This window comes from Salpingoeca rosetta (assembly GCF_000188695.1).
Source record: "Salpingoeca rosetta unplaced genomic scaffold supercont1.3, whole genome shotgun sequence".
NCBI lineage: Eukaryota > Choanoflagellata > Craspedida > Salpingoecidae > Salpingoeca > Salpingoeca rosetta.
The window spans coordinates 1121980-1148361 of NW_004754931.1; the positions used below are offsets into that span (position 1 = coordinate 1121980).

The window sequence follows — 26382 nt, forward strand, 5'->3', positions numbered from 1 at the left end:
AGGTATATCAACACGCTCGCTGCATACGTGTGCATGTGTGCGCGCGTGTGTAGTTATGTGTGTGTGTTGTTTAGTTGTTACGTGTTGCTACGTCTGTCTTCTGCGGTTGCGGGCAAAGACCTTTCCGTCTTCATTGCCTTGCTGTGCGTGTGCGTTTGCTGTGCATTAAGCGTGTGCTCAAACCGGCGCTGCCATTCGTTCTCCGCTTTCCCTCCGCTGCCTGCTTGCTTGCACGCACGGTTGTCTTCTTACTCGCGCTTGCTTGCTGTCAGTTCCGCGAGCGGGCCGACAGCATCCACCCCAAGATTGCCGCTGTGCACACGGCGTCAGAGGAGCTCATCACCAGCGAAGGCATCAAGCAGTTCTTGCAGATTGGGCTCGGTACGCGCTCCAGTGCACATATAGCATGCGAATGCGTGCATACGTGTGTGTGTGTGCGTGTGTGTGGTGCGTGTGTGCATGCGTGTGCGTGCGTGTGCGTATCACGTGGTCCTTCTTCGCAAACCTGGTTTCCGCACATGTCACTGCCTTGTCACTCATGCACCTGCCAACTGCGCCTTCCCGCCTGTCCCCACACAACAGCCGTCGGCAACTACATGAACAAAGGGGCACGTGCGAACGTGCACGGCTTCAAGCTCGACGGTCTGCTGAAGATTGCGGACACGCGGTCCGGTCGCAGGAAGGACTTCAACCTCCTCCATTACATTGTGGACCTCGTTGACTCCATGGTGAGAGGGAGATGCTGTCATGAGCCGGGTGTATGTTGGATGTGTTGGGCGTGCGTGTGTGGTGTGAAGCACGTGCAAGCAAACCAAGACATGTGTTCTTTTCGCATGTGCTGTGTGCTTGAAAGCTGCGTGCTTGAAGATCTGTCCTCTTGATCTTCTTTGACCCCTTCCCCTCCCTCTCTCCTTTCTCCTCTGTCTTCTTCTCACCACGGCCGCTGCCACACCATCACAGCCCATGCTGAAGCCGGCCCAGAATGTGGTGGCGGAGCTGCCGCACGTGCCTGAGGCGGCCAAGGTGAATCTTGTTGAGCTCAACAAGGAGATGGATGTCCTGAAGCGCGGCCTCAAGCTCATGCAGGCGGAACTCAAGTGGCACCAGAACAACGAGGTGTGTGTGTGTGTGTTGGCGCGCGTGCGTGTGTGTGTTGGTGTGTGTGTTGGTGTGTGTTGGTGTGCACGTACTTGCTTGTGTGTGTGTGTGTTTCTCTCTCTCTCTCTTTGTGCATGCACTTGTTGTTGTTTCGTCCTTTTCACGGCGAGTCCTGTCCAAGCGAAACGCCACTCTCACCGCTGCCTATTTCCTCCCCGCACGTGACGCGTTGTTTCACGACTCGCTCCACGCCAACAGAAACCACTGGAGGAAGACTGCTTTGTTGACATCATCGAGGACTATGAGGACCAGGTCCGAGAGGAGCTGCAGACAATGCAGAACAACTACAAGCAGATGGAGGAGGTGTGTTTTTCTTGCACAATGCTACTTGGGCTGAGTAATCCTCCTTTGCTCATACGCCAATGTGTGTCGGTTGAATCACTTTCGTCGACACCACACCATGTTGTGTTACGCGTCGCACATTTGCACGTCTCACATTGCAAGGTGTACTTCTTCACGCACCCTATCATCCTCATTGACATACACTTACCCTTGTCTGCCCCCGGACGCATTCACCCCAATGGATCTACGTTGTTGCGAACGGAATCAGGCGTTTAAGAAGACGGTTGAGTTCTTTGCTTACGAAGCCAAGAAACCAGAGCCGCACGAGTTCTTCTCCATCTTCTCAGGGTGCGATCGTTTGTGTATGTGTGCGTATGTTTGTTCACATGTGTGTGTGTGCGTGCGTGTGCGTGTGTTTGTTCACGTGTGTATGTGTCTCGCTATCTCTCTCGTTGTCCCTTTCTGTGACTTTGAGGCAACACCAACACTATCATGCAAGCCGTGCGCTGATGTCCCTCAACACGCTACGTGGGCGTGTGCACTGTACAGGTTCTTTGAGCAGCTTGAGACGGGACGACGGGAGCTGGCGGCGATCAAGAAGCGCGAGCGCGAGGAGAGGGAGCGGCGTGAGCAAGAAGAAGAAATGGTGAGCAGAGCAACCACACACTGATGCTCGCCACACCGCGCTTGTGCAATGGTGGTGCTGCAATGATTGTACCCATCCCGCATACGCACACGGATATGTGTATGTACGCAATTTACAACCACTCACACTGACACACGCACTGACACACACGCACTGACACACACGCACACACACACACACACACACACACACACACACACACACACACACACACACACACACACACACACACACACACACACACACACACACACACACACACACACACACACACAGGAGCGGGAGCGCAAGCGAAAGGAGGAGGCAGCGGCTGCGCGGCAGTCGGCGGGACGAACGAACACCGTCACTCGCTCCTCGAGCAGCAAAGACGACGTCGCAGAGAACGCAAACTTGGACGACCTCGTCAGCGTATTGACCACAGGCGATTTTTCTCAGGCCTTGAACTCACGTAGACGCGATAGAGGTGCGCGTGTGTACATGTGTGAATGCTTGCGTCACAACTGCAAACACGTGTGTGTGTGTGTGTGTGTATTGTCCTGTGAGGACGTATGCGAGCTTCGTGTGCACACGTGTCATTGCGAGCTTCGTGTGCACACGTGTCATTGCACAATTGTTTTCCAGCATATAGCCAGCGCACACAATTAATTGCTGTTGTGTTTCGTTTCATTTCTGCAGGCGGAGACAATCCGATTCGCCGCCCCCGCCGTCGGCGTCAGCCTTGAAGTGGAACACGTTTCCGTCCTTGTGTTGGCGACAATGCGTGTGTGCTCTTGGCATGCACGCTACAAAGAGACCGTGATTGTAACATGCTCCACACATACATACGCCCAACTACCCTTCTTCCCAACGTGTTTGTTGACTTTCCGTACTCCGGTCTCCCGTGGCGGCGCACACAGTCTTGCCGTGCTTACGTTGCGTTTACATTAGAACTTGCTTTGTTGACCTTCCCATTCCTCCCATCTTGTATCCAATTGCGCGTTGTAGCGCGTTGTGTTGTCGGCTTGGCACACTTTTCCAGCCAACCATCTCCTTATTTGCCCCATCCCCCATGTTATCTTGCTGCACTGGGCTGCTTTGCATCTGTGTGCTGCTTCTTCCCTTGTCTTGGTGCTGTTGCGGTATCACCCTCGCTCACAGACGCAAGGGAACAAGCAACAAATACACCCTACGCGCGCTTACGCTTGCTTCATGCTGTTGCTGTATTGGTGGTGATGTGCTGTTCATCGTTGCAACGAACTGAATACGCACAGGGGTTGGTGGGCATGCGTGTCATGGTGTAACCACACAAGAATTGACGTGAATGCAAGCACAAACAAAAGCACGCACGCGCGCATATCAGAAGCACACAGGACAGACAAGTTACATATGCAGCCATTATGGATGGTCCTTGGGTATGTACAGTCGGTGGAGTTGGACAAGGCACGCACCTCATGAATCAAGGAGCGCAAAGAATACAGAATGAGCGCTGTTGACAAGCAAAAACGAAAAGGCACGTCTGAAAAATCAAATGGTTGTTGTTGTTGTTGTTGTTGTTGTTGTTGTTGTTGTTGTTGTTGTTGTTGTTGTTGTTGTTGTTGGTGTCAGCTAGACCTTGCCAAACTCAAACCAGTTCCCGGCATCTCTCGTTTTCCTGAGTAGAAAGAGCAAACACAATCAGCGTCAGAGCAGCGACTGGCAAGGCAGGCATAGATGTTGGAGAAGACGCATTTGCGTGTATGTGGGTGTGTGTTCGTACACGTGTGCGTGTGTGCTTTTGTGTGTGTGTGTGTGTGTGTGTGTGTGTGTGTGTCTGTGTGTGCTTGTGTGTGAGGGTGATGTGCACCACTCACGATCGAGATCTGCTGGGGCCGTGTGGATGAGAGGAGCTCGAGCGACGGCGGTCGCCTACCAACACCGAATGGACACACACACACACACACACACACACACACACACACACGCACACAGATATGCAGTGTGCAGTGAGTTGCTGTTCACCGTCGAGGACGAGAGAAGTTCGCAAGTACGAGAGACGTTCGCGAGCACACGATACAAGGGCAGGTGCCGGACCTTTGTCTGAGGGCATCAAGGTGGAGTGGGACGAGTTTGAGGAGCGCAGAAGCGATGATGGTCCAATGGACTGGCGGCGTCCACTTTCGTCGTTCCTGCACTCACTCAAACACACACACACACACACACACGCACGCACACACACACATACACATACAAATACACACACACATGCAGCTTTGGGTCAGAGGATCGTCATGTGAACAGGCCAAGTAAGCAGTTTATCATGACTGGTCTCTTTGTGCAAAAACTGGGAGACATACCGGTTTCGCTGCTTGGAGTTATGGAGGGAAGGCAGTGATTTGGAAAGGAGCGTTTGACAGGGAGATGTGGATGAGCAAATGGCGACGGGGTGCGCAGAGCAGACTCACAGGGCAGAGATGTTTACACATACGCAAACAAACAAACAAACAAACAAACAAACAAACAAACAAACAAACAAACAAACAAACAAACAAACAAACAAACAAACAAACAAACAAACAAACAAACAACAAACAAACAAACAAACAAACAAACAAACAAACAAACAAACAACAAACAAACAAACAAACACACGTAGACATATGCAGTGACAATGTCCGTGCAAACCTGTGTGGACGAAGGATCCAGCACGGACGCTGCGGTAGACGAGAGCGAGCGTGTGTAGAGCCCACGTGGAGAACTGGACGCCCGCAATTCGTCCGCAGCGGAGGTTGACATGTGCAGTCCCCGCTTGTGCTTAATCTGGCAGAACACGATGCGTGGCACCAACCGAAGCGAAGTGAGGTGTGCATGACATTCCCACAATTCGCGCAGAAACACACACACACGCACACACACACGCGCGCGCGCGCACGCAGACACCAGTAAAGCACGCGCCAGCTCAACTCAAACACGAGACACTCAGTACAACCACCACCACATCGACAAGACAGCGCTGTCCCCACCTGCACGCCGCGTCGGGAGGCGCCGCTGATTGAAGAGCGCCACGTGCGCGAGAACGGCACTTCGCCCTCCAGCGCTGCACCAGACGCAGATGATGACAGCTTGCTAGCGCCGCTACCACCACCGCCGCCGGCACTGACACCGCTGCCACGCGAGGAGGATGGTGTCTTCTTGCGGCGAGAGCGCGATGGCGTGTGTTCGTCCGCTTCGCCGCCATCACCACGGCCGGCGTCGCTGCTGCGAGACGCGTGCGTGTGTCTTCGTCGGTCCCCGCGATCACGGCTGCGGTGTGACGGTGACTTGCGCGTGCGCTCTCCACTGCGATGGCGCTGCCTGCGTCCGTCACCATCCGTCGGCTTTGCGCCCGTGTACGCGCGGCTGCGGCCTTTCCCCATCGGGAAGGTGGCGTCCAGGGCCGGTGCGCCGGAAAACGACGCCGACAGCGCCGAGGACGATGGCGTCATCACGGACGTGTGTGTCACATCGTCCATGCCAACTTCGGGTGCAGTGGACGGACGATCCGCGCCAATGAACACGTCCAGCGCTGTCCTTGCGCGTGTTCGGAAGCTGCTGTTTGACCCAATGCTCTGGTTAAGGGCGCTTCCACTCGTCGCCATATGCTGCTGGTGGTGGCCATTGGACATGGCCGGGAGCTCCCCTTGCGGCTGCTGTTGTGGCTGTGGTTGTGATTCTTGTGGTTGTGGTTGTTGAAACACCTCCTGTACGTCTTGCGCGTGCAGCTCCTCTTGTTGTTGCAGCTGCGCTTGTTCCTGTAGGAATTCGTTTACCGTCTGCACATCGCTCGAGTCCCGACTGTGCGTTTGATGGTGCGCGCGACCAGCGTCACTGCGGTGCATCGTGTCAGCGCGCGCGCGTGTTTTTGCTGCCCCCGCCACATCCTCCATGCTGTGTTTGTACAGCTCCGGGTCCGAGGTTGAGATGTCGCCGCTGTCTGCGATGGAGGAGCGCTTTGCAATCATCACCGGCGACGCGTTGGCCGTGGACGACCCGCTCTCGTCCCCGCCGCTGCAGACGGACGGACGGACGGACGGACGGAGGAGGAGGAGGAGGAAAGTGAAGGGAAGGAGGCGAGGGAGTCGTAGTTGGGGATGGAGAGGTGGAAAGAAAAGCAAAAAGAAGGAAAGGGGGGGGGAGATGTTGCGAACAGGAAACGTGAACGAGTTAAGGAGTGAGTGAGTGAGTGAGTGAGGGTACAAATGAAGGAAGCAAGAACACAAGACAAGGCAGACAGTTATAGACATTGCAGCGAAGGCACTCCATCGTCAGCATGCGACAAAATGTACTTGTGGAGATCAGGGGAGCGCGTCGATGGGGCTGGATCTGGTGTGGTTGAACCGCCACTCTTGCCCTGCAAACACAGCCAGCGCAGTGAGTGCAGTGCATACAGACATTGTGGAAACAACGCACGTCACGTGCGCCTCTCAAATAGAAAGAAGCAAGCTGCGCACGTGCAAGCACAACCAAACAAAGCAAGCAAGGCACAAACAAACAAACAGAACAACAAAACAAACAAACAAACAAACAAACAAAAACAAACAAACAAACAAACAGAACAGAACAGAACAGAACAGAACAGCAAAACAAACGCACAGGCCACCTTCTTTTTGAAGAATCGAAAGAGCTTCTTCTTGCTTCGGGCCTGTTCCAGTTCATCCGTCAACGCCTCGCGCTCCTTTGTCCAGTTGTGCACCTGCTGTCGCAACTCTTCCTCCTTGTCCTTCAGCTGCGTGGTGCTCTGCAGTGACTTCACAAGCAGGTCTTGGTTTTGCTTCAGCAAGCTGTTAAGTTTCTCCACGTATGACGCGTTCTCTGCCTCCAAACTGGCCTTGATCTTCGTCAGCAGCTTCACTTTGTCCTGCTGCTTCAACTCCGCCGCGCGATGCTTGTGTGCTTCCCGCTCTGTGCGTGTGTGTGTGCGTGTGTGTTGGCGGGGGGGGGGAGGTCGGGTGAGTGTGTACGTGGGTGAATGAATGGATGTCCAATTTCGAATGCGCTTGCGTGAGCGTTGGGATTTGACGTTCGCCTCACAAGCAAGGTCACACGTGACCGGAACGGCAGCTGTCCATCACGTACCGAGTGTGCGCGCCTGTCGTCGCAACTTGTCGCATTCGCTCACAAGCATCTCATTCTGCAGCAAACAGCACCCAACAAGAGTACATTTGCGTGAGCGTGGATGATCAGAAAGGGCATCAAGCGAAGCATGGTAGTCTACACACACACACACAGACATACACACACGCACACACACACGCACGCACACACACCGCACACTACAGGTCGCCTAATCAACAGACCCTGCTCACCATGTTGCTGATGTTGTCTAGTTTCTCGCGAAGACCAACAACCTCGTTCCTGTCATTGAGGAAACGCGTGGGCACAAGTGATGTGACATGTGATGGCACGCGTGTCGTGCGAGTGTGAGTCATGACGCGTTCATTCCACAAATTCCCATCATGAACAAAGAAGACGCGAGCGCGCCAAACACACATAAACACATACATGCACACGCACACACACATACACACACAGACACACGCGCGCACACAGAGGCACACACGTGTCTGATGATGTTGCGCGTGCTGCCTCGAGGGACTGCTTGAGCATGCTGTTCTCGCTCTTCAGTGCACTCAGTTCTGCTTGCAACAGCGACACGGCCGACACAGGTGACGACTGCTCGCTTGCGCCATCCTGCAGTGGTGGTTGAGATCGGGAGGTGGAGATGTTGCGTGCAGTGCGATGAAGACAGGTGGTGAGCGTGCATGTAGTGGCGAGGAACATCAACACGGCGCAACGCAACAGCAACGTGAGATGAACCGATTTGTGCGGATTATTCAGCACACGCACACGAAGATTGAACAACAACAAACAACAACAACAACAGCAACAACAAACAACAAGGACAAGTGGCGCGTACGAATGCGAATTGGGAGGAAGATTTGGTGGCGCGGTCTGTCTGCGAGACGAGGGGACTGCCGGTTGCGCTTGAGAGCTTGCTGGATGACGGGGCACGACGCGTGGCGAGCGGCGAGCTGTCTCGTCGGCTGGCAGCAGAGCGCAACAGCTCAATGTGCCGCTTCGCAAGCGCCATGTCCTGCACCATCGTGGCGAGGGGCGGTGGTGGGCACACGAGAGCATGTGGTATCAGCCGTGGTGGTTCACAACGACGACGACGACGACGAGGAGGAGGAGGAGGAGGAGGAGGAGGAGGAGGAGGAGGACGAGGAGGAGGACGAGAAAGAGGAGGTGAAGAAGAACGAGGAGGAGGAGGAGGAGGAGGAGGAGGAGGAGGAGGAGGAGGAGGAGGAGGAGGAGGAGGAGGAGGAGGAGGAGGAGAAAGAAGAAGAGAAGGAATGTACGCGCACACACACGCAGACACACGCAGTAGGGCGTGCGCACCTGCTTGAGCTGTTCGTTGTGTTCTGTTGCCTCCTTGAGCCGCGCCTCCAGCGTCTTGATGCGCCCGTCCTTAAGTCGAACACCGCGCTCAAACACATCCCCTGTCACCACGTGTTCGCATTGAGGGGGGGGGGGGCGTGGTGGCATGCGCAATGAGCAATGTGCATGCAGGTGAGCGGGATTGCGCGCATATGCGTGTGTATGAAGCACGAACGTATGAATGTCTTCTTGTGGGCGGGTGGTGCCTGCGGTTTGCTTCGTCGCAATGCACTGTGCAGTAGTTGTCTCCACCACCACCACTACCACCATTGTCACCATCGTCATCGTTGTGCGTACCAAGCTTCTTCTCGATGCTGAGCGGGGAGGCAGAGGCCGCGTTCGACTTGAGTGACGCCACCTGCTCCTGCAATGACGTCACCGTTTCCTGGGCCTGCGAGCACGTGGGGACAGCGAAACACAACGGAGGGTTTGTGTGTGTGTGTGTGTGCGTGTGTGTGTGTGTGCAGTTGAAATGCGTGGGCGTGGGCGTGTAAGCGAGCGAATGCGGTAGCAGGGCAGCACGAGCGGGCGAAGCAGCAACAAACATGATGGGCACAGGTGGCGGTGAGCACCTTGGCCAGCTGTTCCGTTTGCTCTTTGACGCGGAGCCGCAGCTCCTCATTCTGCTGTTCACTCGATGTCTGGTGCGTTCACAGCGAGATCGAGGGAGAGAAGGAGAGGCACACACACGCGCACACACGCACACGCACACACATGCACGCACACACACACACACACACACACACGCACGCACGCACACACACACACACAAATACAGGCAAGCACACATGCGTAGACACATGTCGCGGGTGTGAACGTAGAGGGGAGCGTAAATCAAGGCTGGGCGTTGCATCGGGCGCCCGAGAAACATGTCCACACGTCTGAAATCGTGTGCAACGTCAAAACTCATGTCAAGTCGCGCACGTCTCATTTGTACTCACCAGCTCGGCGGTAAGTTTGCTGATCTCGCGTTGCTGGCGCTCGCGCTCCTCTGTCAACACCAAGAGGCAGATTGAAAGAGAGGTGGTGGTGTGTGTGTGTGTGTGTGCGTGCGTGCGCGCGTGGGTGTTTGTATGTGAGTGTGTGTGTGTGCGTGAGGTATGTCCAAAGTCACGCATCTCGTACCAGCAGAAAGATGAATGAACAACAGACAGACAGATAGATACACACACACACAGGCGCACACAATGCGCACCCTTGAGAGCATCCGTGTCTGCCTCCTCCGTGGATGTGGATGTGTGCAGCCGCTTCAGCTGCGCAGTCAGCTTCTCGTTCTCGTCCTCCAGTTTGCGCACGCGGTTGCTCTCCGTCGCATCAGACGGTGATGGTGACGACGACGACGACACCGCCACCCCGCCCTCCTCCGCTGCGCCGTGCACGATCGCATGAGGTGTGTGCGGGGTGTGAGGGGTGCGACGGTGGTAGTTGGGTGGGCGCACGTGTGGTAGCGAGTGCGTACGTGTACACGCGTCGTGGTAGGAGCACATATGCGTGGAAGACATCAAGAGTACGTGTATTTCCTCTACACATGTACTCACGCTTCGAAGATGCTGTTGTTTCTAGCCTTGCAACCTTGCTTTTCAGGTGCTTGTTTTCCTCCTCCAGCCTGCGTTTGCACCACAAACACGTCACTGGTGTGAAACTGTGCTGATGCAGCACACTCACCCGCAACAGCAAAACAAGCACAAGCACAATTGTGTAACAACAACACAGCTGCCCACGCACGTGTGCAGCCACACATACCCACCTGACGGATTGAGAGGTGATTTCACGAATGCGCTTCAAGTGCCTGTCCTGCGTGTGTGTCAACTCCTTAATTTGCGCCTCCAACATGCGGTTTTCGCTCTCCCGCGACGCTGAAGACAACAACAAGCGCGCGCCACACAACAGGGCATGGCAGTGTGCAGTTGAGAACAAAAGCGAAGACATGGGGTGGGGGGAACGGCAGGTGTGTGGTTTGCAAAACCACTCAAAGGCACGAAATAACCACAATGCGAAGCGCGCACAAGTGCGTGTGTGCGTGCATGTGCACGTGTGTATGTATATGCACCTGAGATGCGCTGTGTTTCCTCTGCGTTGTGCAGGGCGCCGCGAAGTCGCTCGTTTCGCTCAATCGAGAGATTCAATTGCTCTTGCAGGTCCTGTTGCCATTGGAGAGTCCACACGTCGGGTTGATAGAATTGTGGTGGTGGTGTTGCCAGAGACATGAGATGTGCGGCGCTCGAAAAGGAAGGTGACAGGCACATCAGCAACAATTCGTTCACGCACATCAACAACTGGACACACACACGCACACATGCGCGCGCACATACACGCAGGCAGACCTCGATGCGTCGCAGCAAGTATTCTTGATCCTCCAACTTTTCCTTGCATCTGGACAACAAAACGGCGTCAGGACCGTGAGAAAGAGGAAGAGTAGTTTGAGATGCAGTGCTCATGGCACAACGCCAGGCATAATCCATCAGTCACGCAGCACAGAGCCAGGCGCGTGGGATGAGAAATGCACCACCAATCACCACCAATCATCAATCACCGCCAACGAATCACCAGTACGATCATTTACCATGACACATCACAACGGCCCATCACCGCCGCCATCTGTGTCTGACTTTGTGAGCTCGCGCTGCGTTTTCTCGGTGTCGATTCCCTTCTGCCGCCACTCGTCGAGCTCGTCCTTCAACATCTGTGTGTCCTCCACCAGCACATACAGCTCGCGCACCTGTAATGCAATGGCAAGAGGAGGGGAAGGAGAAAGGGGGTAGGTGAGTGAGTGGGTAAGTGAGGGAGGGGGTGCGTGAGGGAAGGGGTGAGTGCGTATGTCTAAGTGTGTATGCGTTGTTCACACCAATCTTCATCGGCAAGTCAAAAACAAAACACAACCACAAGTCCATCATCATCATCATCATCATCATCATCATCATCATCATCATCATCATCATCATCATCATCATCATCATCATCATCATCATCATCATCATCATCATCATCATCATCATCATCATCATCATCATCATGGCGAACCTTTGATGTGAGCTCGTTGTTCTCTGATCGTAACTTCCGGTTTGCGTCTGTCACATCGCGCTGCATGCGGTCCTTGTCCTCACTGGCAACGAACCACGACGAAAGAAACGTGACATGACGACGACAACAGCGTCAAATGACGACGATGAATCGATGTGAGTGGTGCAGATGAGGGAGTGCGTGAACACACGGGGGAACGAGGTGCAGTGGAATGCGGGACCGCGATAGCCGTGCGCACGTGTGCAAGTGTGCATGTGGCTGTGCACGTGCGTGACGGCCGTCGTTATCAACATGCATAGATGTGCGTGCACTTACAGTTCGTCGCGTAGCAGCTGCATGCGGTACTCAAGATCTCGCACACTGCCCACACTCGTGTCGGATGTGCGGTGCCGGCTGACGAAGTCCATGGGTGAGCAAATGTGTTAGAGTGTGTGTGTTTGTGTATGTGTGCGTGTATGTGTGTTAGTGTGTGTGTGTTAGTGTGTGTGTGTGTGTGAATGTGCGCGCGTGTGCAGTTTCAGCATGTCACCGCATCCGTTGCGCGTGCATATGTGTGTACCTTGAACCGCGAGAGGAGGGCTGTTGGATTGTCGACAATGAAGACATGAGGGAACGAGCAGTTGGACACAGCAAAATATGAGAACACGAAGAGAGAGGGCACAGGCGAAAAATCGTACAATGGCAAATGCACACACACACACACACACACACACACACACACACAGACCGACACACACACACAGACACACACAGACACACACACACACACAGACAGACACACACACACACAGACAGACACACAAACACGCACAAAAGTCACATCTGACCTGCTTTGCCTCCATCATTGCAAGTGTGTTATCGAGGTGCTGCGACTGCTTGTCGCGATCAGCAACAGCTTCGTTCAGCCGCTGCAGCGCAGTCGTCAGAGCACTCGCCTGTGCGCATACACACACACGCACAACAGTATTGGGTGTGAGAAGAACCACAGCAGGTGCACTTTGCTAACCCTGCTGGTTTGTCTCACACACACCCAGACACTGCAGCACAGCACAACACGACAATAACATCCTACAAGAACACGCTGCAAGAAGCCACACACCACGCCACACTACAGGGCAGTGCGCCACATGGCAGCACGCCACCACCACCACCACCACCACCACCACCACGAATACGGACCAGGTGTTCGCGGGGCGCGTCCTCAAGATCGAAGGAGACGTCGACGACGCCCGTGAGCACTTCCTGAATGGCCGCCATCAGCGTCACCTGATGCAGCACACACAAACATACACGCATACACAGACACAGACACACACGCACGCACACATGAGGGCAGCGTGAGCAGATGACACGGAGACACTTGGATGTACATTGCATAAGCTTGCTACCTTCGTGTGCGTGGGTAAACAGTTGTGACGAACCTGAGTTGCGGAGTCGAAAGACTGCATGTACTCAACATGGCGCTCCCTAGTCGGTACCATGACGCGTGCGTGTGCAGAGAGAGAGAGAGAGAGAGAGAGAGAGAGAGAGTGTGTGTGTGTGTGTGTGTGTGTGTGTGGAGAACATGAGACAAATGCACCGTCGGGTCGTGTAGATGGTGGTGTTCAGCATGATCCTACGATCCACCGAACGAACGAGCGCGCATGGGGCACAGCTCACTTTGCGCTGCATTTGACGGACACGCCGAGAAGCAGGACAATAAAGCGGCGAATCGACTCGAGACCAGCAGCTGTTTGGCGGGAACGAACAAGCGAAAGACAGCGCAACGGCACGACGGCGAGGGGCACGGGACGAGCAGGAGGCGGTGGTGGTGGGGGTGGATGAGAAGGGAACATGGGCTGTCAACGTGACAGCATAGGCATGGGCGAATATAGGCAGCTGGATGCATGTCAAGACACATGCACATGTATGTGCAAGTACCTCGACACGCACGCACGCACACGCACGCACACGCACGCACACACACACACACTCACACACACTCACACACACACACGCACGCACACACACGCACGCACACACACGCACACACACGCACACACACACACACCGAGCAGGGGTTTGCGGGTGATGGTGGCGGGAATTGGCAGTTCAAGCACGAGCACGCTGTGAAGATGGTCCTGTGGATTTGTACACGGACAGGCAGTGGCAGGAAGTGAGTGCATGCATCGTACAGGCACAACAATGGGTTGACGCGTGACGGACTTGGCAGTGCAAGCACACGTAGTGTGCGTGCATGTGTGTGTGTGTGTACGTGTTGGAAAACAGCAAACACATTGTGACAGCTGTACAACAGTACAGCCGCGGAGATGCTTGGCGGCACCTGATAGTAGTTTGTGAGCGACTCCAGCAGCAGGTTCAGGTTCGTGTTCTGCTTGTCGGTGTCGCCATCCACCTGCACCATCATTCGCATACAGACAAATGCACACGCGTGTGTATGTGAGGTTGGCTGGACGTGCATAATTGTGAGGACGCACAAAACTGTGAGGAGCACAGTAGCATGCAGAGTTACAAACAGGTGCACAAATTGGCAAGAACAACATGAGTGTGCACACGCACGTTCTCCTCCACCCCGCCAATGTAGTCCCCGAAGAAGTCCTCGTCCCTGGTGTCAGAGATGTGTGTCAGTGTGTGTGCGTCAGTGTGTGTGCGTCAGTGTGTGAATGGGGTGACAAATGCCGTTGTTGTCCGTGGACACGGCAAATGATGGCACGTGCGGGGCAACGGTCAACATTATGCTGGGTATGGACGCTAACGAAAACAAGAGCAGCTCAAAGCACACGCTTGCTTGTGAGCATGCACAAAGGGCTGGAACGTACAGGACGCAGGCGACTTCGTTCAGGAAGATGCCATCCACCAGATCCGAGAAGCTGTTCAGCCCTGTGGATGTATCCTTCGCCAGCCCTTTCAGCTGTGTGTGTGTGGGAGGAGGGGTGGATGCGATACAAGGGTGGGCGTGAGCAAGTGAGCGGGTAATACATGCGGCTGGATCTCTCACGTACATATTTCCCAGATGTTCTCACGCACACGCACACATGTACATTCACACATGCACACACGTACACACACACGCACACGCACACACACGCACACACACACGCACACACATGTACATTCACACACACATACACACACAAAAGCACTCACCCAGGCCACGAGCGGCGAAGCCATGAACGTGTCAATGTCATCATCGGAGACGACATCTCGCTGTAAGCTGAGCGACATGCTGAAGGGGTGGCCTGCTGTCGTTTGTGGGTCGTGGTAGTCGAAGTAGTCGAAGTAGTCGAAGTTGTAGTGGCCGTGTGCTCAACGCGCGAGCAACAGCGTGCGGCCGACAGGGACGGGCAGCAGAAGCAGCACACCAAGAGCAAGTCCCTGTTGCTGGCGTCGCTTGCCGAGGTTCGTCGTGTGTGAGATGCTGCTGGAATGTGTGGTGTGATAGAGACAATGGAAAAAGAGTGGCGTTAAGGTTGCTGCGCACGTGGAATGGACACGCACCCAGCCAGGACTCCCGCGCAACCACCGCGCCTGCACAGCTCAGCCGGTGAAGCAATGCAACACAGCAAGTCCAGGCATGCACACACACACACACATCGATCACTCGCTCGCGCACTCACATTCGCGCTCGAACAAGCGACAGCTTTGCGCGTTGTGCTTGTTCTTCTTCTTGTCTGTTTTCCCTCTCTTCTTCGTGCCTTGTTTTTGTTTGAGGGCAAATTTGACTTCCTGAAAGGCAAATTTTGACGTGAAAGGACTCCTCGAAAAGCTGCTGAAACCACGGCCACTTTTCTCGCTCAGACGGTTGGTGCGTTTGTTTGTTGGCTGTGTTTGTTGTCGTGGCTGGTTGGTTTGTGGTTGGATTGTGTGGAGAGAGCGGTGATCGTGGTTGGTTGGATGGCTTGACTCGCTGGCTGGCTGTTATCCTTTATGGTTGCGGGTTGGTTGGTGCAGGAATGGCAATGGTGCTGGTGGCGGTGGTGGTGTATGGTGTGGGTGCTGGATGTGGTGGGGAAAGAGACAGGCCGTGTTGGCGCTTGTATTTGTTCGCTAATGGGTTGATGGGAGAAGAGTTGGAGTTGGAGTGTCATTGCTGCTTTTGCCGACTGTCCTTTTTCGCGTGACTGGGTTGGCGTTGCTTCTCATGCCTTTTGGCGTGCTTCACTATCGTTGCTGCTGCTGCTACTGCTGGCACTTTGTACTCACACACTGCTGCGTGTCTTGGTTATTGCCGTGGCTGTTGCTGACCACCTGAACGCAGCAGCCAACAAGGGACAGGACAGGTACGCACCACGCACACGTCACGCACACACACGCACGAACACATCACGCGCACACAATTCGTGTCAGTAGCAAGTGGGAACAGAGACGGCGGCTGGGATGATGTGTGGGGCCAACATTCTTGCTTGAGCTCGGATCCTGGGCATTCCACCACGCAAACACTGGCTCCCATCCTCACATCACCACCGTATTTGCTGATTCACTGGGTTCATGCACACACTCATACCGCTTCGCCTCCTCCGCTGTGCTGTGCACCTCTCTGTCTGACCAGAATTTCCCATACCAGGCCAAGGCTCCCTCGTTTGTACTCGTTGTTGGCAGTGGAGTGAAGGCACAACACGCGATACGACCCAGCAGCCGGCATCATGTCTGCAATTGACCCCAAGAAGACAGTGGACCGCGTGGTGGGCAACGTTCATCACCCTGAGACAAAGGTCCTGGATCTCGAAGGTACGCCTACAAGATCGTGTATGTGTGTGTGTGTGTGTGTGTGTGTGTGTGTGTGTGTGTGTGTGTGTGTGTGTGTGTGTGTGTGTGTGTGTGTGTACATCATACGTTCTCGCCCCCATTTCGGGTGGCGGTGAGGATCATTTGTACTGAGGATCATTCGTACTCTGCTCGTTGGTGTATGCTCACTCCATCACGTACGTCTTGCTTTCCACGTTGCAGACATCCTGGACGACAACAACCTCCCCAAGGATGAGCTGCTGCGCGACCACTTCAAAGCCGAGGGCCGCGTCACATCCCGCGCGTGCGTCTATCTCCTCAACAAAGTCAAGGAGATTCTCAAGACAGAGGTGCGCCCCTGTGCTGTCTTTGCTGTTCATGTTGGCGATACTGTTGCCGTTTCTTGCTTGCATGCACCTGCACACGTGTGCTTTGAACGTGCATGTGTGTATGTGTGTCCGTGCGTGTCTGCGTGTCTGTGCGTGTCTGCGTGCACGTACTTGCAAGATGTGCGTGTGCGCGCATTTGTGCTTGTTGTCCTGACCATCTTGGTTTCGTGCGTTCGCTGCGTTTGCTTGTGTGCGCAGCCCAATGTGCTGCGTGTCCCTGCACCCATCGTGATTGTGGGCGACATTCACGGGCAGTACTACGACCTCATGAAGGTACACATGCAACTGTGTTTGTCGTGTGTTTGTGTGTGCATGTATGCTGTGCGCGCGTGTGCATTCTGTGTGCATGTGTGTGTGCATGTATGCTGTGCGCGCGTGTGCATTCTGTGTGCATGTGTGTGTGCATGTATGTGTGTGTGTGTGTGTTCTGTGCGTGACTGCCATTTCTTCCTGACACGCGCCTGCGGTGCACGTGTGCAGGTGTTTCAAGTTGGCGGCGATCCAAAGAAGACCCAGTACCTCTTCCTCGGCGACTATGTCGTACGTATTGCGGAACGATCCCTGCCGTCTGATGGACAACACAGCAAAAGCAAACACACGCACACACACACACACCTACACACTCACTCACTCACTCACACACTCACTCACTCACTCACTCACTCACTCACTCACTCACTCACTCACTCACTCACTCACTCACTCACTCACTCACTCACTCACTCACTCACTCACTCACTCACTCACTCACTCACTCACTCACTCACTCACTCACTCACTCACATGCATATCCGTCTCCCCCCCCCTGTGTGCCTGTCAGGACCGCGGGTACTTTTCGCTGGAGTGCGTGCTGTACATCTGGGCGCTGAAGATCCGGTACCCAAAGACCATCTGGCTGCTGCGCGGCAACCACGAGTGCCGCCACCTCACAGAGTACTTCACATACAAGACGGAGGTCGAGTACAAGTGCGAAGAGGAGGTGTATGAGGAGTGCATGGACTGCTTTGACGCGCTCCCGCTCGCAGCCATCATGAACGAACAGGTACAGTGTGCACGTTTGTATGTATGTGGTATTGCGTGCGTGTGTGTGCGTGTGCGTGTGTGTGTGTGTGTGTGTGTGTGTGTGTGTGTGTGCGTGACAAAGTGCGCGCGTGTTTGCGTTTCCGAGTGGACAGGTGAGGTGGCGAACATGCAAGAATGCACGGTGAATGTATCGCTTGCTGCTGCCGCACCATGCCACCATCACCGCTCACCATCACCGCCACCATCACCGCTGATTGGTTGACTGATTGCAGTTCTTCTGCGTGCACGGCGGCATCTCGCCAGAGCTGATGCTCGTCGAAGACATCGAGTGAGCCAACTCTTCCCTCTCCGGCCGTGTTTGAATGGTTGTGTAAGCGCGTGTGAAGCCGGCTGTGTGTCTGTACTGTATGCCTCTCCTCACTGAAACTCACACCACCGCCGCCACCTCCACGGCCGTCCTCTGCCTTGTTCCGTGTGTGCCTGCAAGCAAAATCGACCGCTTTATGGAGCCCGAGGAGAGCGGCCCAATGTGCGACCTGCTCTGGTCCGACCCGCACGAAAACTACGACGGCGTACGTGTGGTGCTGGCGGTGGATGGTCGTAGAGTTGCGTGGTTGGTTGCCTGGTTGCCTGGTTGCTTGGTTGGTCATGATACTGGTCACTCAGTGCTCGCAGACGTACCGCCCATGTCAGGTAGCGGTGTTCTGTGACAATGCATCTCACGCCTTACTTGCGTGCTTGCGTGCATGCATGCATGTACCTGTACCATTTATTGCAGGACACGGGGCAAGCCAACTTTATGCACAACGACACGCGCGGGTGCAGCTACGTTTTCACACACAAGGTCTGACCCATTTCTCGAAGAGTCGCTCGCACCCTCTGCCAACCATCTGTCGTGATGGTTTACACCTCACACACACACACACACACTCGCTGTCACATGTACACACTCACTCACACTCACTCCCTCATGTACTCACTCACGTACTCACTCTCACTCACTCACATGTGCATACACAGGCTGTGTGCGAATTCCTGAACCGGAACCGCCTGCTGTCTGTCATTCGTGCACACGAGGCACAGGACGCAGGGTACCGCATGTACAAGGTACAGACGCCGAGTCACACACACACACATACATACATTGCAGGTTGTGCTCCGTCTCTCAGTGGCTGTTTTCATGCGCACTGCGTGTGTGCGCATGCGTGCCAAAGTGGCAAACCAATACTGTTGCTCACACATATGCGTGCGTGCATGTGTGCGTGTGCGTGTGCAGTCGAACCCGGAAACAGGCTTTCCTTCCGTCATCACCATCTTTTCCGCTCCAAACTACCTCGACGTCTACAACAACAAGGTGTGTGCTTGTGTCCGTGCTTGTGTGTGGACAATTGTGTTCTCGTGTGTGCACTTTCGTGTGCGTGTGTGTGTGTGTACGTTCGTGGTTGTGTTCTCGTGTGTGCACATGGCGCGGCTGGCTTGATGCTTACGTGGGTGCCTTTTGCCACTGCTTCGCATCTGCAGGCTGCTGTGATGATCTACTCCAACAACTCCATGAACATCAAGAAGTTTTCACATACGGAGCACCCTTACTGGTGAGACGCAACAGGAAAACTGGTGCCCATGACCCCCTGAAGATGCATGCGCGCATTCATGCATGCACAGGCGACGACTGTGTTGCTTGGTCGCTGTTGTTGTCCCGCTCCAGTGTCAAGCAATCACCAGTCTCACCAACCTCGCACCTCCTTTGCCTTGACAACCAACCACCACACCTGTGACCATCAGGCTGCCCAACTTCCTTGATGTGTTTTCGTGGTCGCTGCCGTTTATTGGGGAGAAGACGACGGAGATGCTGGAGAGCATCATGTCCGTCTGCACCGCAGAGGAGCTTGAGCACAAGGTGCGCTGGCCTTGTTGTTTAAGTTGTTGTTGTTGTTTAAGTTGTTGTTTAAGTTGTTGTTGTTGTTGTTGTTGTTGTTTAAGTTGTTGTTTAAGTTGTTTAAGTTGTTTAAGTTGTTTAAGTTGTTGTTGTTGTTGAAGTTGTTTAAGTTGTTGTTGTTGTTGTTGTTGTTTAAGTTGCTGTTGTTGTTGTTGTTTAAGTTGCTGTTGTTGTTGTTGTTGTTGGTTAAGTTGTTGTTGTTTAAGTTGTTGTTGTTGTTGTTGTTGTTGTTGGTGAAGTTGTTGTTGTTGTTGTTGTTGTGTTGTTGTTGTTGTTGTTGTTGTTGTTGTTGTTGTTGTTGTTGTTGTTGTTGTTGTTGTTGTTGTTGTTGTTGTTGTTGTTGTTGTTGTTGTTGTTGTTGTTGTTCCTCCTCTCATCCCAATCCATCATCGCCTTGCGCGTTGTGCAGGACCACGAGCTTGATGCATTGGCAGAGAAGATGAAGACGGCAATGCACAACGTCAAGGAGCGCCGCCAATCATACAGGTGTGTGTGGGTGTGTGCGCCCTGGGCTCTGTTGTGGCTGCATGCATTGTTCCCGGCGTTGTCTTTGCCCTCGCCACGACTCGCTTGCACCAACCATACGTGTGTATATGTGTGTGTGTATGTGTGTGTGTGTGTGTGTGTGTACGCGTGTGCGCGCCATTGCTTGTGCTCAAACAGCGACATTGCGGACATCAACCGGCGCTCGCTGCGTCTTGCTGGCGCCATGAACCCGACCGGAGACAACCTGGAGGAAGAGGATGTGGTGCGTCTCCATACCATCTCGCTTTCCCTCCTGCCAAACACATGCCCCTGCCAATTGCGCATGCACACACACACACACATGCACACACACATGCACACACACACCACATGCACACACACACACACACACCACATGCACACACACACACACACCACATGCCCATGGACGCTCACCCAATCTCGGGACGCGCGGTTCCTCAACACCATACACTTTTGTTTTTTTTCAGGGCGAGGTGCACAACTTTGCAGAGGCAAGGGCGATTGACAAGAAGAACGAGAGCTGGCCCACGGAGAAGGATGTTGGCAAGGCACGCCGCTTCCGCCGCAGACAGACGCTCGAGGACATTGACGCGTGAAAGCCGCCCGTCACCCCCCTCCCCACGCACGATATCGCCGTCCCGTGTCGAGCGTAGCAGGAAGAGCCATGGAGCGTGCTGGCGTGTGTGGGCCTACGCCCCGCATCCTCTTCCCCAGCAGCCCGTACGCGTTTCCTGTTGTGTTTTCTCGTTGTTGCTGTGGTCTCACTACTACTTTGAATAATGCCTCTCGTTTTCCACGGATTCATTAAGTGCCCCCCCCCCCTCCCCAAACCCTTGCGATTTCTTCAGTTCTTCCGCCATTGTTTTGGTTGTTAGTAGCACCGCAATCACATCACCCCATTCCCCTCGTTGTGCCTGCTTGGTTCTCTTTCTTCCCTTCCCTTCCCATTCCTTCCTTTCCTTTCCATTTACTTGCTCATCATGTCTCATTCGTTTGCCCCTTCGTTTGCCCTTTCGTTCGTTGAGCGCTGTGTTTGTTACCTGCCATCATTACAAGGATTCCATGCAAAATTAGCTGATCAAAGAACTTGGCATGCGTTTGGGTCAAGTGCTTATTTTGCCATCAAACCGACCGAAGGGAAGAAGGACCAACAAAACGACAGCGATGACGGAGAGCACCCTGCCACCACAACTGGACTTCTCCAAGCCAGGGTGAGCAGTGAGTGTGAGAGAGTGTGAGTGTGTGCATGTGTGAGTGTGAACAGTGAGTGTGTGCGTGTGAGTGTGTGAACAGTGAGTGTGTGCGTGTGAGTGTGTGTGAGTGTGTGTGGTTGAACATGAAACAGATCAACCATAATATGTGCACAACTGTACCGCCGTTGACATCAGCCCCCTTCCATTTGGCTCTCTTGCTCCATCCCTCACTCATTCACGACAACACCTCAGGTCGTTTCCGTATGAAACGCTGCGAACGCGCATGCCGGTCATCTTGACCAAGGCCATCGACAGCTTGCACCAGCACATCTCAGACAACGTGGAGGATGTAAGCAGCTCATGTGTGTGTGTGCATGTGTGTGTGTGTGTGTGTGTGTGTCGTGAACAACTGGGCAACAAGCGGGTGTGTTTACGATTTGATACACAACTCCTTTTTCTGTGCACACACACATATATATATGCACACACACATATACACACACGCACACATGCACGCACTTGTGCAGGAGGGCCGCTCGGAGGCCATGGCGTCGATTGGACGCTTGACCAAGTTGAAGTACGAGATGCAGGTGAGCAAAGCAGGTCTCCTGTTTACATCCACCATGTCCTCTAGCGGCGAGGTTTCCCGCATGCTTCTCATGCCCCTTGTCTCCCCAATCATGCACACATGTTATGCCAAGACGGGCAAAGTGATGCGCAAGCTGGACGATGACGGGGATGACGTGGATGTGTGGCACGAAACCTTGGATCGGATGGCGGCACAGCATTCTGAAGATGCAAAGTGTGTGTGTGTGTGTGCGTGCTTGTGTGTGTGTGTGTGTGTGTGTGTGTGTGTGTGTGTGTGTGGATGTGTGTGGATGTACACGTGTGTGTGTGTGTGGATGTGTGTGGATGTACACGTGTGTGTGTGTGTGTGTGTGTGTGTGTGTGTGTGTGTGTGTGTGTGTGTGTGGATGTGTGTGTGGATGTGTGTGTGGATGTGTGTGGATGTACACGTGTGTGTGTGTGTGTGTGTGTGTGTGTGTGTGTGTGTGTGTGTGTGTGTGTGTGTGTGTGTGTGGATGTGTGTGTGGATGTGTGTGGATGTACACGTGTGTGTGTGTGTGTGTGTGAACTTTGCTCTGCCCTTGTGTATCATCTCAGTGTTTGACGCACACGCTGGTTTTCAGGTGGTGGAAGCTGCCTTGGCTCTTCTCCGAGTGCTACATGTACCGTCGTATCCGCGAAGCCACCCTACTCTCGCAAGTTCTGCACGTGCTTGTGTGTACTTGTGAGCGGTAACGTGCAGGGGTCGGGTGGTTGCCATACCTCACTGCTCTGTTTTATTATTCATGTATTGGGTGTCCACTTACACGCGGCATCTTTGGTCTATGCGCAGACGAATGCTGCGTGATGTGGACCCATTCTGGGGCTCAAAGACATCTTCGTACCACTGCTCCGAGACACGCATCGGTACAGAGACTACAATGTTCGCCAACAAGCCAGCGTCACACACCACACCAGCACCAGCACCATGTTGTAGTGTAGTGTCCACGTGCTCTTCTTCATGTTGTTTCATGATCACATGCGCTCATCCGTCGTCTGCTTGTGCACAGGGGAGCTGGCGGCGTTTGTGCACGGAACAGCGTGTCGCATGGACAACAACGAAAAGGCCTTTGAAATTCTCCTGCAGGTGCAAGCAAGGAATGCGCGCACGCATGCGTGCATGGATGCATGAATGACGGATGGGTGTGTACGTGGGTGCGTGGCCTGTGTGTATTTCCTCGTTTTCGCTCTTTCCCGAACCCCCTTCTGACTCCAACTGTGCTCTGTGCGCACGTGGTACTCTCAGTGTCTCATCCCACTTGCGTTGTGGTCTGTCCCGTGTGGTACGTGCAGTTCAGTCTGTGGGGCAACAAGAGCGACCTGTCCCTCATGGCCGATTTCGACGGCAGCGAATCCCTCGACCACATGCAGGTCAGCTGTGATGTTGTGTGTGTGTGTGTGTGTGTGTGTGTGTGTGTGTGTGTGTGTGTGTGTGTGTGTGTGTGTGTGTGTGACGCTGTGTGGTGTTGTGTGATGTGTTGTGCTGTGTTGTGCTGTGTGGTACCCGTGCATATTTTGCATGTGTGCGTTTGCCACTTCTTCTTCTGCATGTCTTGCTCACACATACATTCACATACATGGCGAATCTCATGTGCAGGCGAGCACAGAGGCGCATCTGCAGGAGCTGAAGCAGCACATTCTCTGCGATGACACCGCCATGCTGTGGGAACGGTGCGACACCACACGCGGCGGCTGCTTGGTCCATTGCCTTTGTGTGTGTGTGTGTGTGTGTGTGTGTGTGTGTGTGTGTGTGTGTGTGTGTCTGTGTGTGTGTCCGTGTGTGTCTGTGTGTGTGTGTGTCTGCATGCATGGTGTGTTGTGCGCACTGTACTAATACCAAGGTGTATTGGGGGTATTGGCTTGTGTCAGAGTTTCATCGTTCAAGAACGCATGCGTGCACATTGTCCTCGACAACGCAGGCATCGAGGTGTGTGTCTGTGTGTCTGCGTGTGTGTGTGTGTGTCTGCGTGTGTGCGCGTGTGTGTTTGTGCGCGTGTGTGTTTGTGTGTTTGTGTGTGTGTGCGTGTGTGTGTGTGTGTGTGTGTGTGTGTGTGTGTGTGTGTGTGTGTGTGTGTGTGTGTGTGTGTGTGTGTGTGTGTGTGTGTGTGTGTGTGTGTGTGTGTGTGTGTGTGTGTGCGTTGTAATGAGCGCTTGCCACAGAGAAACCCCACCCCTCCCCCGCTTTCGCCACTCACTTTCATATTGCATGTTTTGCTGCAGCTGTTTTCTGATCTGTGTTTTGCGCACTGGCTTGTGCACACCAATCACGCAAAGACGGTACCGGCTTTTGTGATGCCTTCCTTAATGTGGCACACGTGCAACTGAAGTGCTTTGTTTTCCTTGTGTCACGCAAACAAGCATCACACATTGTCAGCACAGTCAGCGCTCAGCACCACTCAAACACGCGTACAAACACGCATCAGCAGTCACATACATCAACACAAACATTAACACACGCATACACATCAACGCACACATATCGACACGCACACACATACTGAACCACAACAACAACACTGCATACAGGTTGTGTTCCACGGCAAGGCGTATCCGTGGTTTGTCTCTGACGTGACGCGGCGGGATCTGGACTGGATGCTGGACCAATTGTCCGAGACGGAGGACAGCGACGCACGTGCGCATCTCGCCGCCCTGTGGAAGCAACACTTTGCAGAGGGCGTCTTTGTCTACCAGAGTGTACGCGAGATGGTGTTGTGCTGTGCCGTGCTGTGCCGTGTTTGTGTGTGTGTGTGTGGGGGGGGGGTTTGTGTGTGTGTGTGTGTGCGTGCGTGTAAGTGTGTGTGTGTGTGTGTGTGTGTGTGTGTGTGTGTGCGTGCGTGTAAGTGTGTGTTTATGTGTGTATGTGTGTGATCTGTGTTGAAGTCGCAAATGTGACGCGGCATGCATGTTGCGGTGCAATGCAGCGAGCTGTGGTCACACCATCGTTGCTTCCATTTTGCACGCGTGCCACGCTTTACTGCAATGGCTGACACGTGCTGGTCTCCCATGACTGCCGTGTGTGATGGGTTCCAGGATCCCTTCTGGACATATCCACACGAGTTTGAGCGCATGCCCGAATCCGCGCCCGACCTCTACAAGTGCGCACACTTTCGGATCTGTTGTGTTGTGTTGTGTGTTGTGTGTGTGTGTGTGGATACTGTGGAAGCGGGAGGCGTGTTTGTAACCCGAACCATGTGTTGTGCCTCACTCCTGTTTCTTGCTCACACATTTACACTTGCACACACGCGCACACAGGACGCTGGCCTCTGCAGATCTCATCATGTTCAAGGGCGACCTCAACTATCGCAAGCTGGGTGCGTGCGGGTTTGTCCGATTGCGTGTGAAACGCATGATACGCACACACAACGTGGAGACATGCTTGTGCGCGTGCCACAAACATGCGGGTTACACGCACACACGCACACAACAAACACGCACACACACACATACACACACACAACAAACACGCACACACACATACACACACAAACACAAACGTACACACACACCTCACATGCACATACACACACACGCAACTCACACACACAACAAACACACATGTAGTTGCCGATCGGATGTGGCCTGCGGACACGCCATTTGAGAAGGCACTTGGTCCCTTTACGCCGGCCATGCTGGTTGCCCTGCGCACTCTCAAGTCGGACACGCTGGCCGGCGTGCCCCTGGCGCGGGTGAAGCAGGCAGAGGAGAACGACCCAGCGTGGAACGTCAACGGCACCACCGCCGTGATCCAGTGCTTTCGCCCAGCAGCGGCACAGTGATGGCGATGTTCACGTGCACTGGAGGCGGGGGGGGGCGACACACGGGTGAATGGTGCATGAGGACGAGGCAAGGAAGAGGCACGACACGACATCGCGTCACATCACATCACAGGCAACAAGCAGTGCAGCAAGGTCCGCCGTCAGGCAACTACAAGCACTACCATACATATTTCTGTGTGTCGTGCGTCAGGCGTGTATTGGGAATAAGCGACATCAAAAAGTAGCACACTTTCACCGAGTATTCTTCGCTACCGCGAAGGACCAACCAATCGTCACTCCGCCTTAAATGGAAGTGCATTTGAGAATGAAACACGGCAGTCGACTCCGTCGAAGCGTTTGTCCCTGCGATACGACACCCCCTGCTTGCCCCGGGTGCCCCTTCCCTTTGTTCCACCTTGATTGCTTGCGTGCTTTGTGTGCTCTTTTGTTGCGCGTTTTCCCTCGTTGTGCTTTTCTTTGTGTTCTTTGTTGTTGTTGTTTTTGTCGCTTGCTTGCTTCTTGGTGCGCCACGCACACACGCACAAACACCAGCGAACCGCACAACGCACAGAAAAGCAAAGCAAAGCAAGGCACAAGAGAGACCTTGCTTGCAGACCTTGGCTGTGCAAAAAGGTTGTTGGGGCCTTTCCGCCTTCTTCCTTCCTCCATTCTCTCGCTCGCCCTCGCACCAACGCGCCAGCTTTCCTTC

The 26382-nt window shown here is 54.0% G+C and overlaps 4 protein-coding genes across 4 annotated transcripts in view; 3 read left to right on the top strand and 1 right to left on the bottom strand.

The window, feature by feature from the left end:
• Window positions 1–3409, top strand: part of PTSG_01821 (uncharacterized protein) — an 11093-nt gene extending 7684 nt beyond the window's left edge. The window contains exons 24-32 of the mRNA XM_004997744.1: window positions 1–2; window positions 273–381; window positions 583–728; window positions 961–1116; window positions 1357–1461; window positions 1709–1788; window positions 1990–2086; window positions 2363–2549; window positions 2762–3409. The exon at window positions 1–2 is cut by the window's left edge and continues 94 nt beyond it. Of these exons, the coding sequence (XP_004997801.1) occupies window positions 1–2; window positions 273–381; window positions 583–728; window positions 961–1116; window positions 1357–1461; window positions 1709–1788; window positions 1990–2086; window positions 2363–2549; window positions 2762–2808 (929 nt within the window). The 3' untranslated portion in view covers window positions 2809–3409. The remainder of the gene's footprint in view (window positions 3–272; window positions 382–582; window positions 729–960; window positions 1117–1356; window positions 1462–1708; window positions 1789–1989; window positions 2087–2362; window positions 2550–2761) is intronic.
• Window positions 3410–3641: 232 nt separating this feature from the next.
• On the bottom strand, window positions 3642–15276 carry PTSG_01822 (uncharacterized protein). The gene is made up of 35 exons (XM_004997745.1): window positions 15157–15276; window positions 14687–14960; window positions 14359–14450; window positions 14099–14144; window positions 13863–13934; window positions 13590–13659; window positions 13199–13268; window positions 12961–13006; window positions 12719–12805; window positions 12367–12474; window positions 12099–12118; window positions 11855–11932; window positions 11540–11621; window positions 11128–11237; window positions 10843–10891; window positions 10569–10659; window positions 10266–10374; window positions 10057–10124; window positions 9714–9884; window positions 9460–9509; window positions 9091–9159; window positions 8816–8909; window positions 8480–8580; window positions 7998–8174; window positions 7641–7771; window positions 7387–7435; window positions 7157–7211; window positions 6681–6982; window positions 6367–6431; window positions 5065–6088; window positions 4727–4861; window positions 4399–4406; window positions 4136–4230; window positions 3916–3970; window positions 3642–3716 (listed from the first exon to the last, which is right to left on the bottom strand). Exons 2-35 carry the CDS (start codon window positions 14762–14764, stop codon window positions 3671–3673), a joined length of 3903 nt encoding a protein of 1300 aa, XP_004997802.1. The 5' UTR covers window positions 14765–14960; window positions 15157–15276; the 3' UTR covers window positions 3642–3670.
• A 520-nt stretch (window positions 15277–15796) lies between these two features.
• On the top strand, window positions 15797–21201 carry PTSG_11785 (serine/threonine-protein phosphatase). Its single transcript, XM_004997746.1, has 16 exons — window positions 15797–15819; window positions 16089–16267; window positions 16487–16614; window positions 16852–16926; window positions 17134–17193; window positions 17474–17695; window positions 17949–18004; window positions 18164–18248; window positions 18455–18520; window positions 18697–18783; window positions 18953–19030; window positions 19198–19268; window positions 19459–19573; window positions 20022–20098; window positions 20276–20360; window positions 20587–21201. Exons 2-16 carry the CDS (start codon window positions 16183–16185, stop codon window positions 20713–20715), a joined length of 1419 nt encoding a protein of 472 aa, XP_004997803.1. The 5' UTR covers window positions 15797–15819; window positions 16089–16182; the 3' UTR covers window positions 20716–21201.
• Window positions 21202–21234: 33 nt separating this feature from the next.
• Window positions 21235–26265, top strand: PTSG_01825 (uncharacterized protein). Its single transcript, XM_004997747.1, has 15 exons — window positions 21235–21330; window positions 21565–21661; window positions 21840–21902; window positions 22014–22114; window positions 22503–22574; window positions 22712–22785; window positions 22929–23005; window positions 23212–23289; window positions 23516–23589; window positions 23788–23845; window positions 24139–24195; window positions 24445–24612; window positions 24949–25013; window positions 25171–25229; window positions 25480–26265. The coding sequence occupies exons 1-15, from the start codon at window positions 21284–21286 to the stop codon at window positions 25692–25694; spliced, it is 1305 nt and encodes a 434-aa protein (XP_004997804.1). The 5' UTR covers window positions 21235–21283; the 3' UTR covers window positions 25695–26265.
• The last annotated feature ends 117 nt before the right edge of the window (window positions 26266–26382 follow it).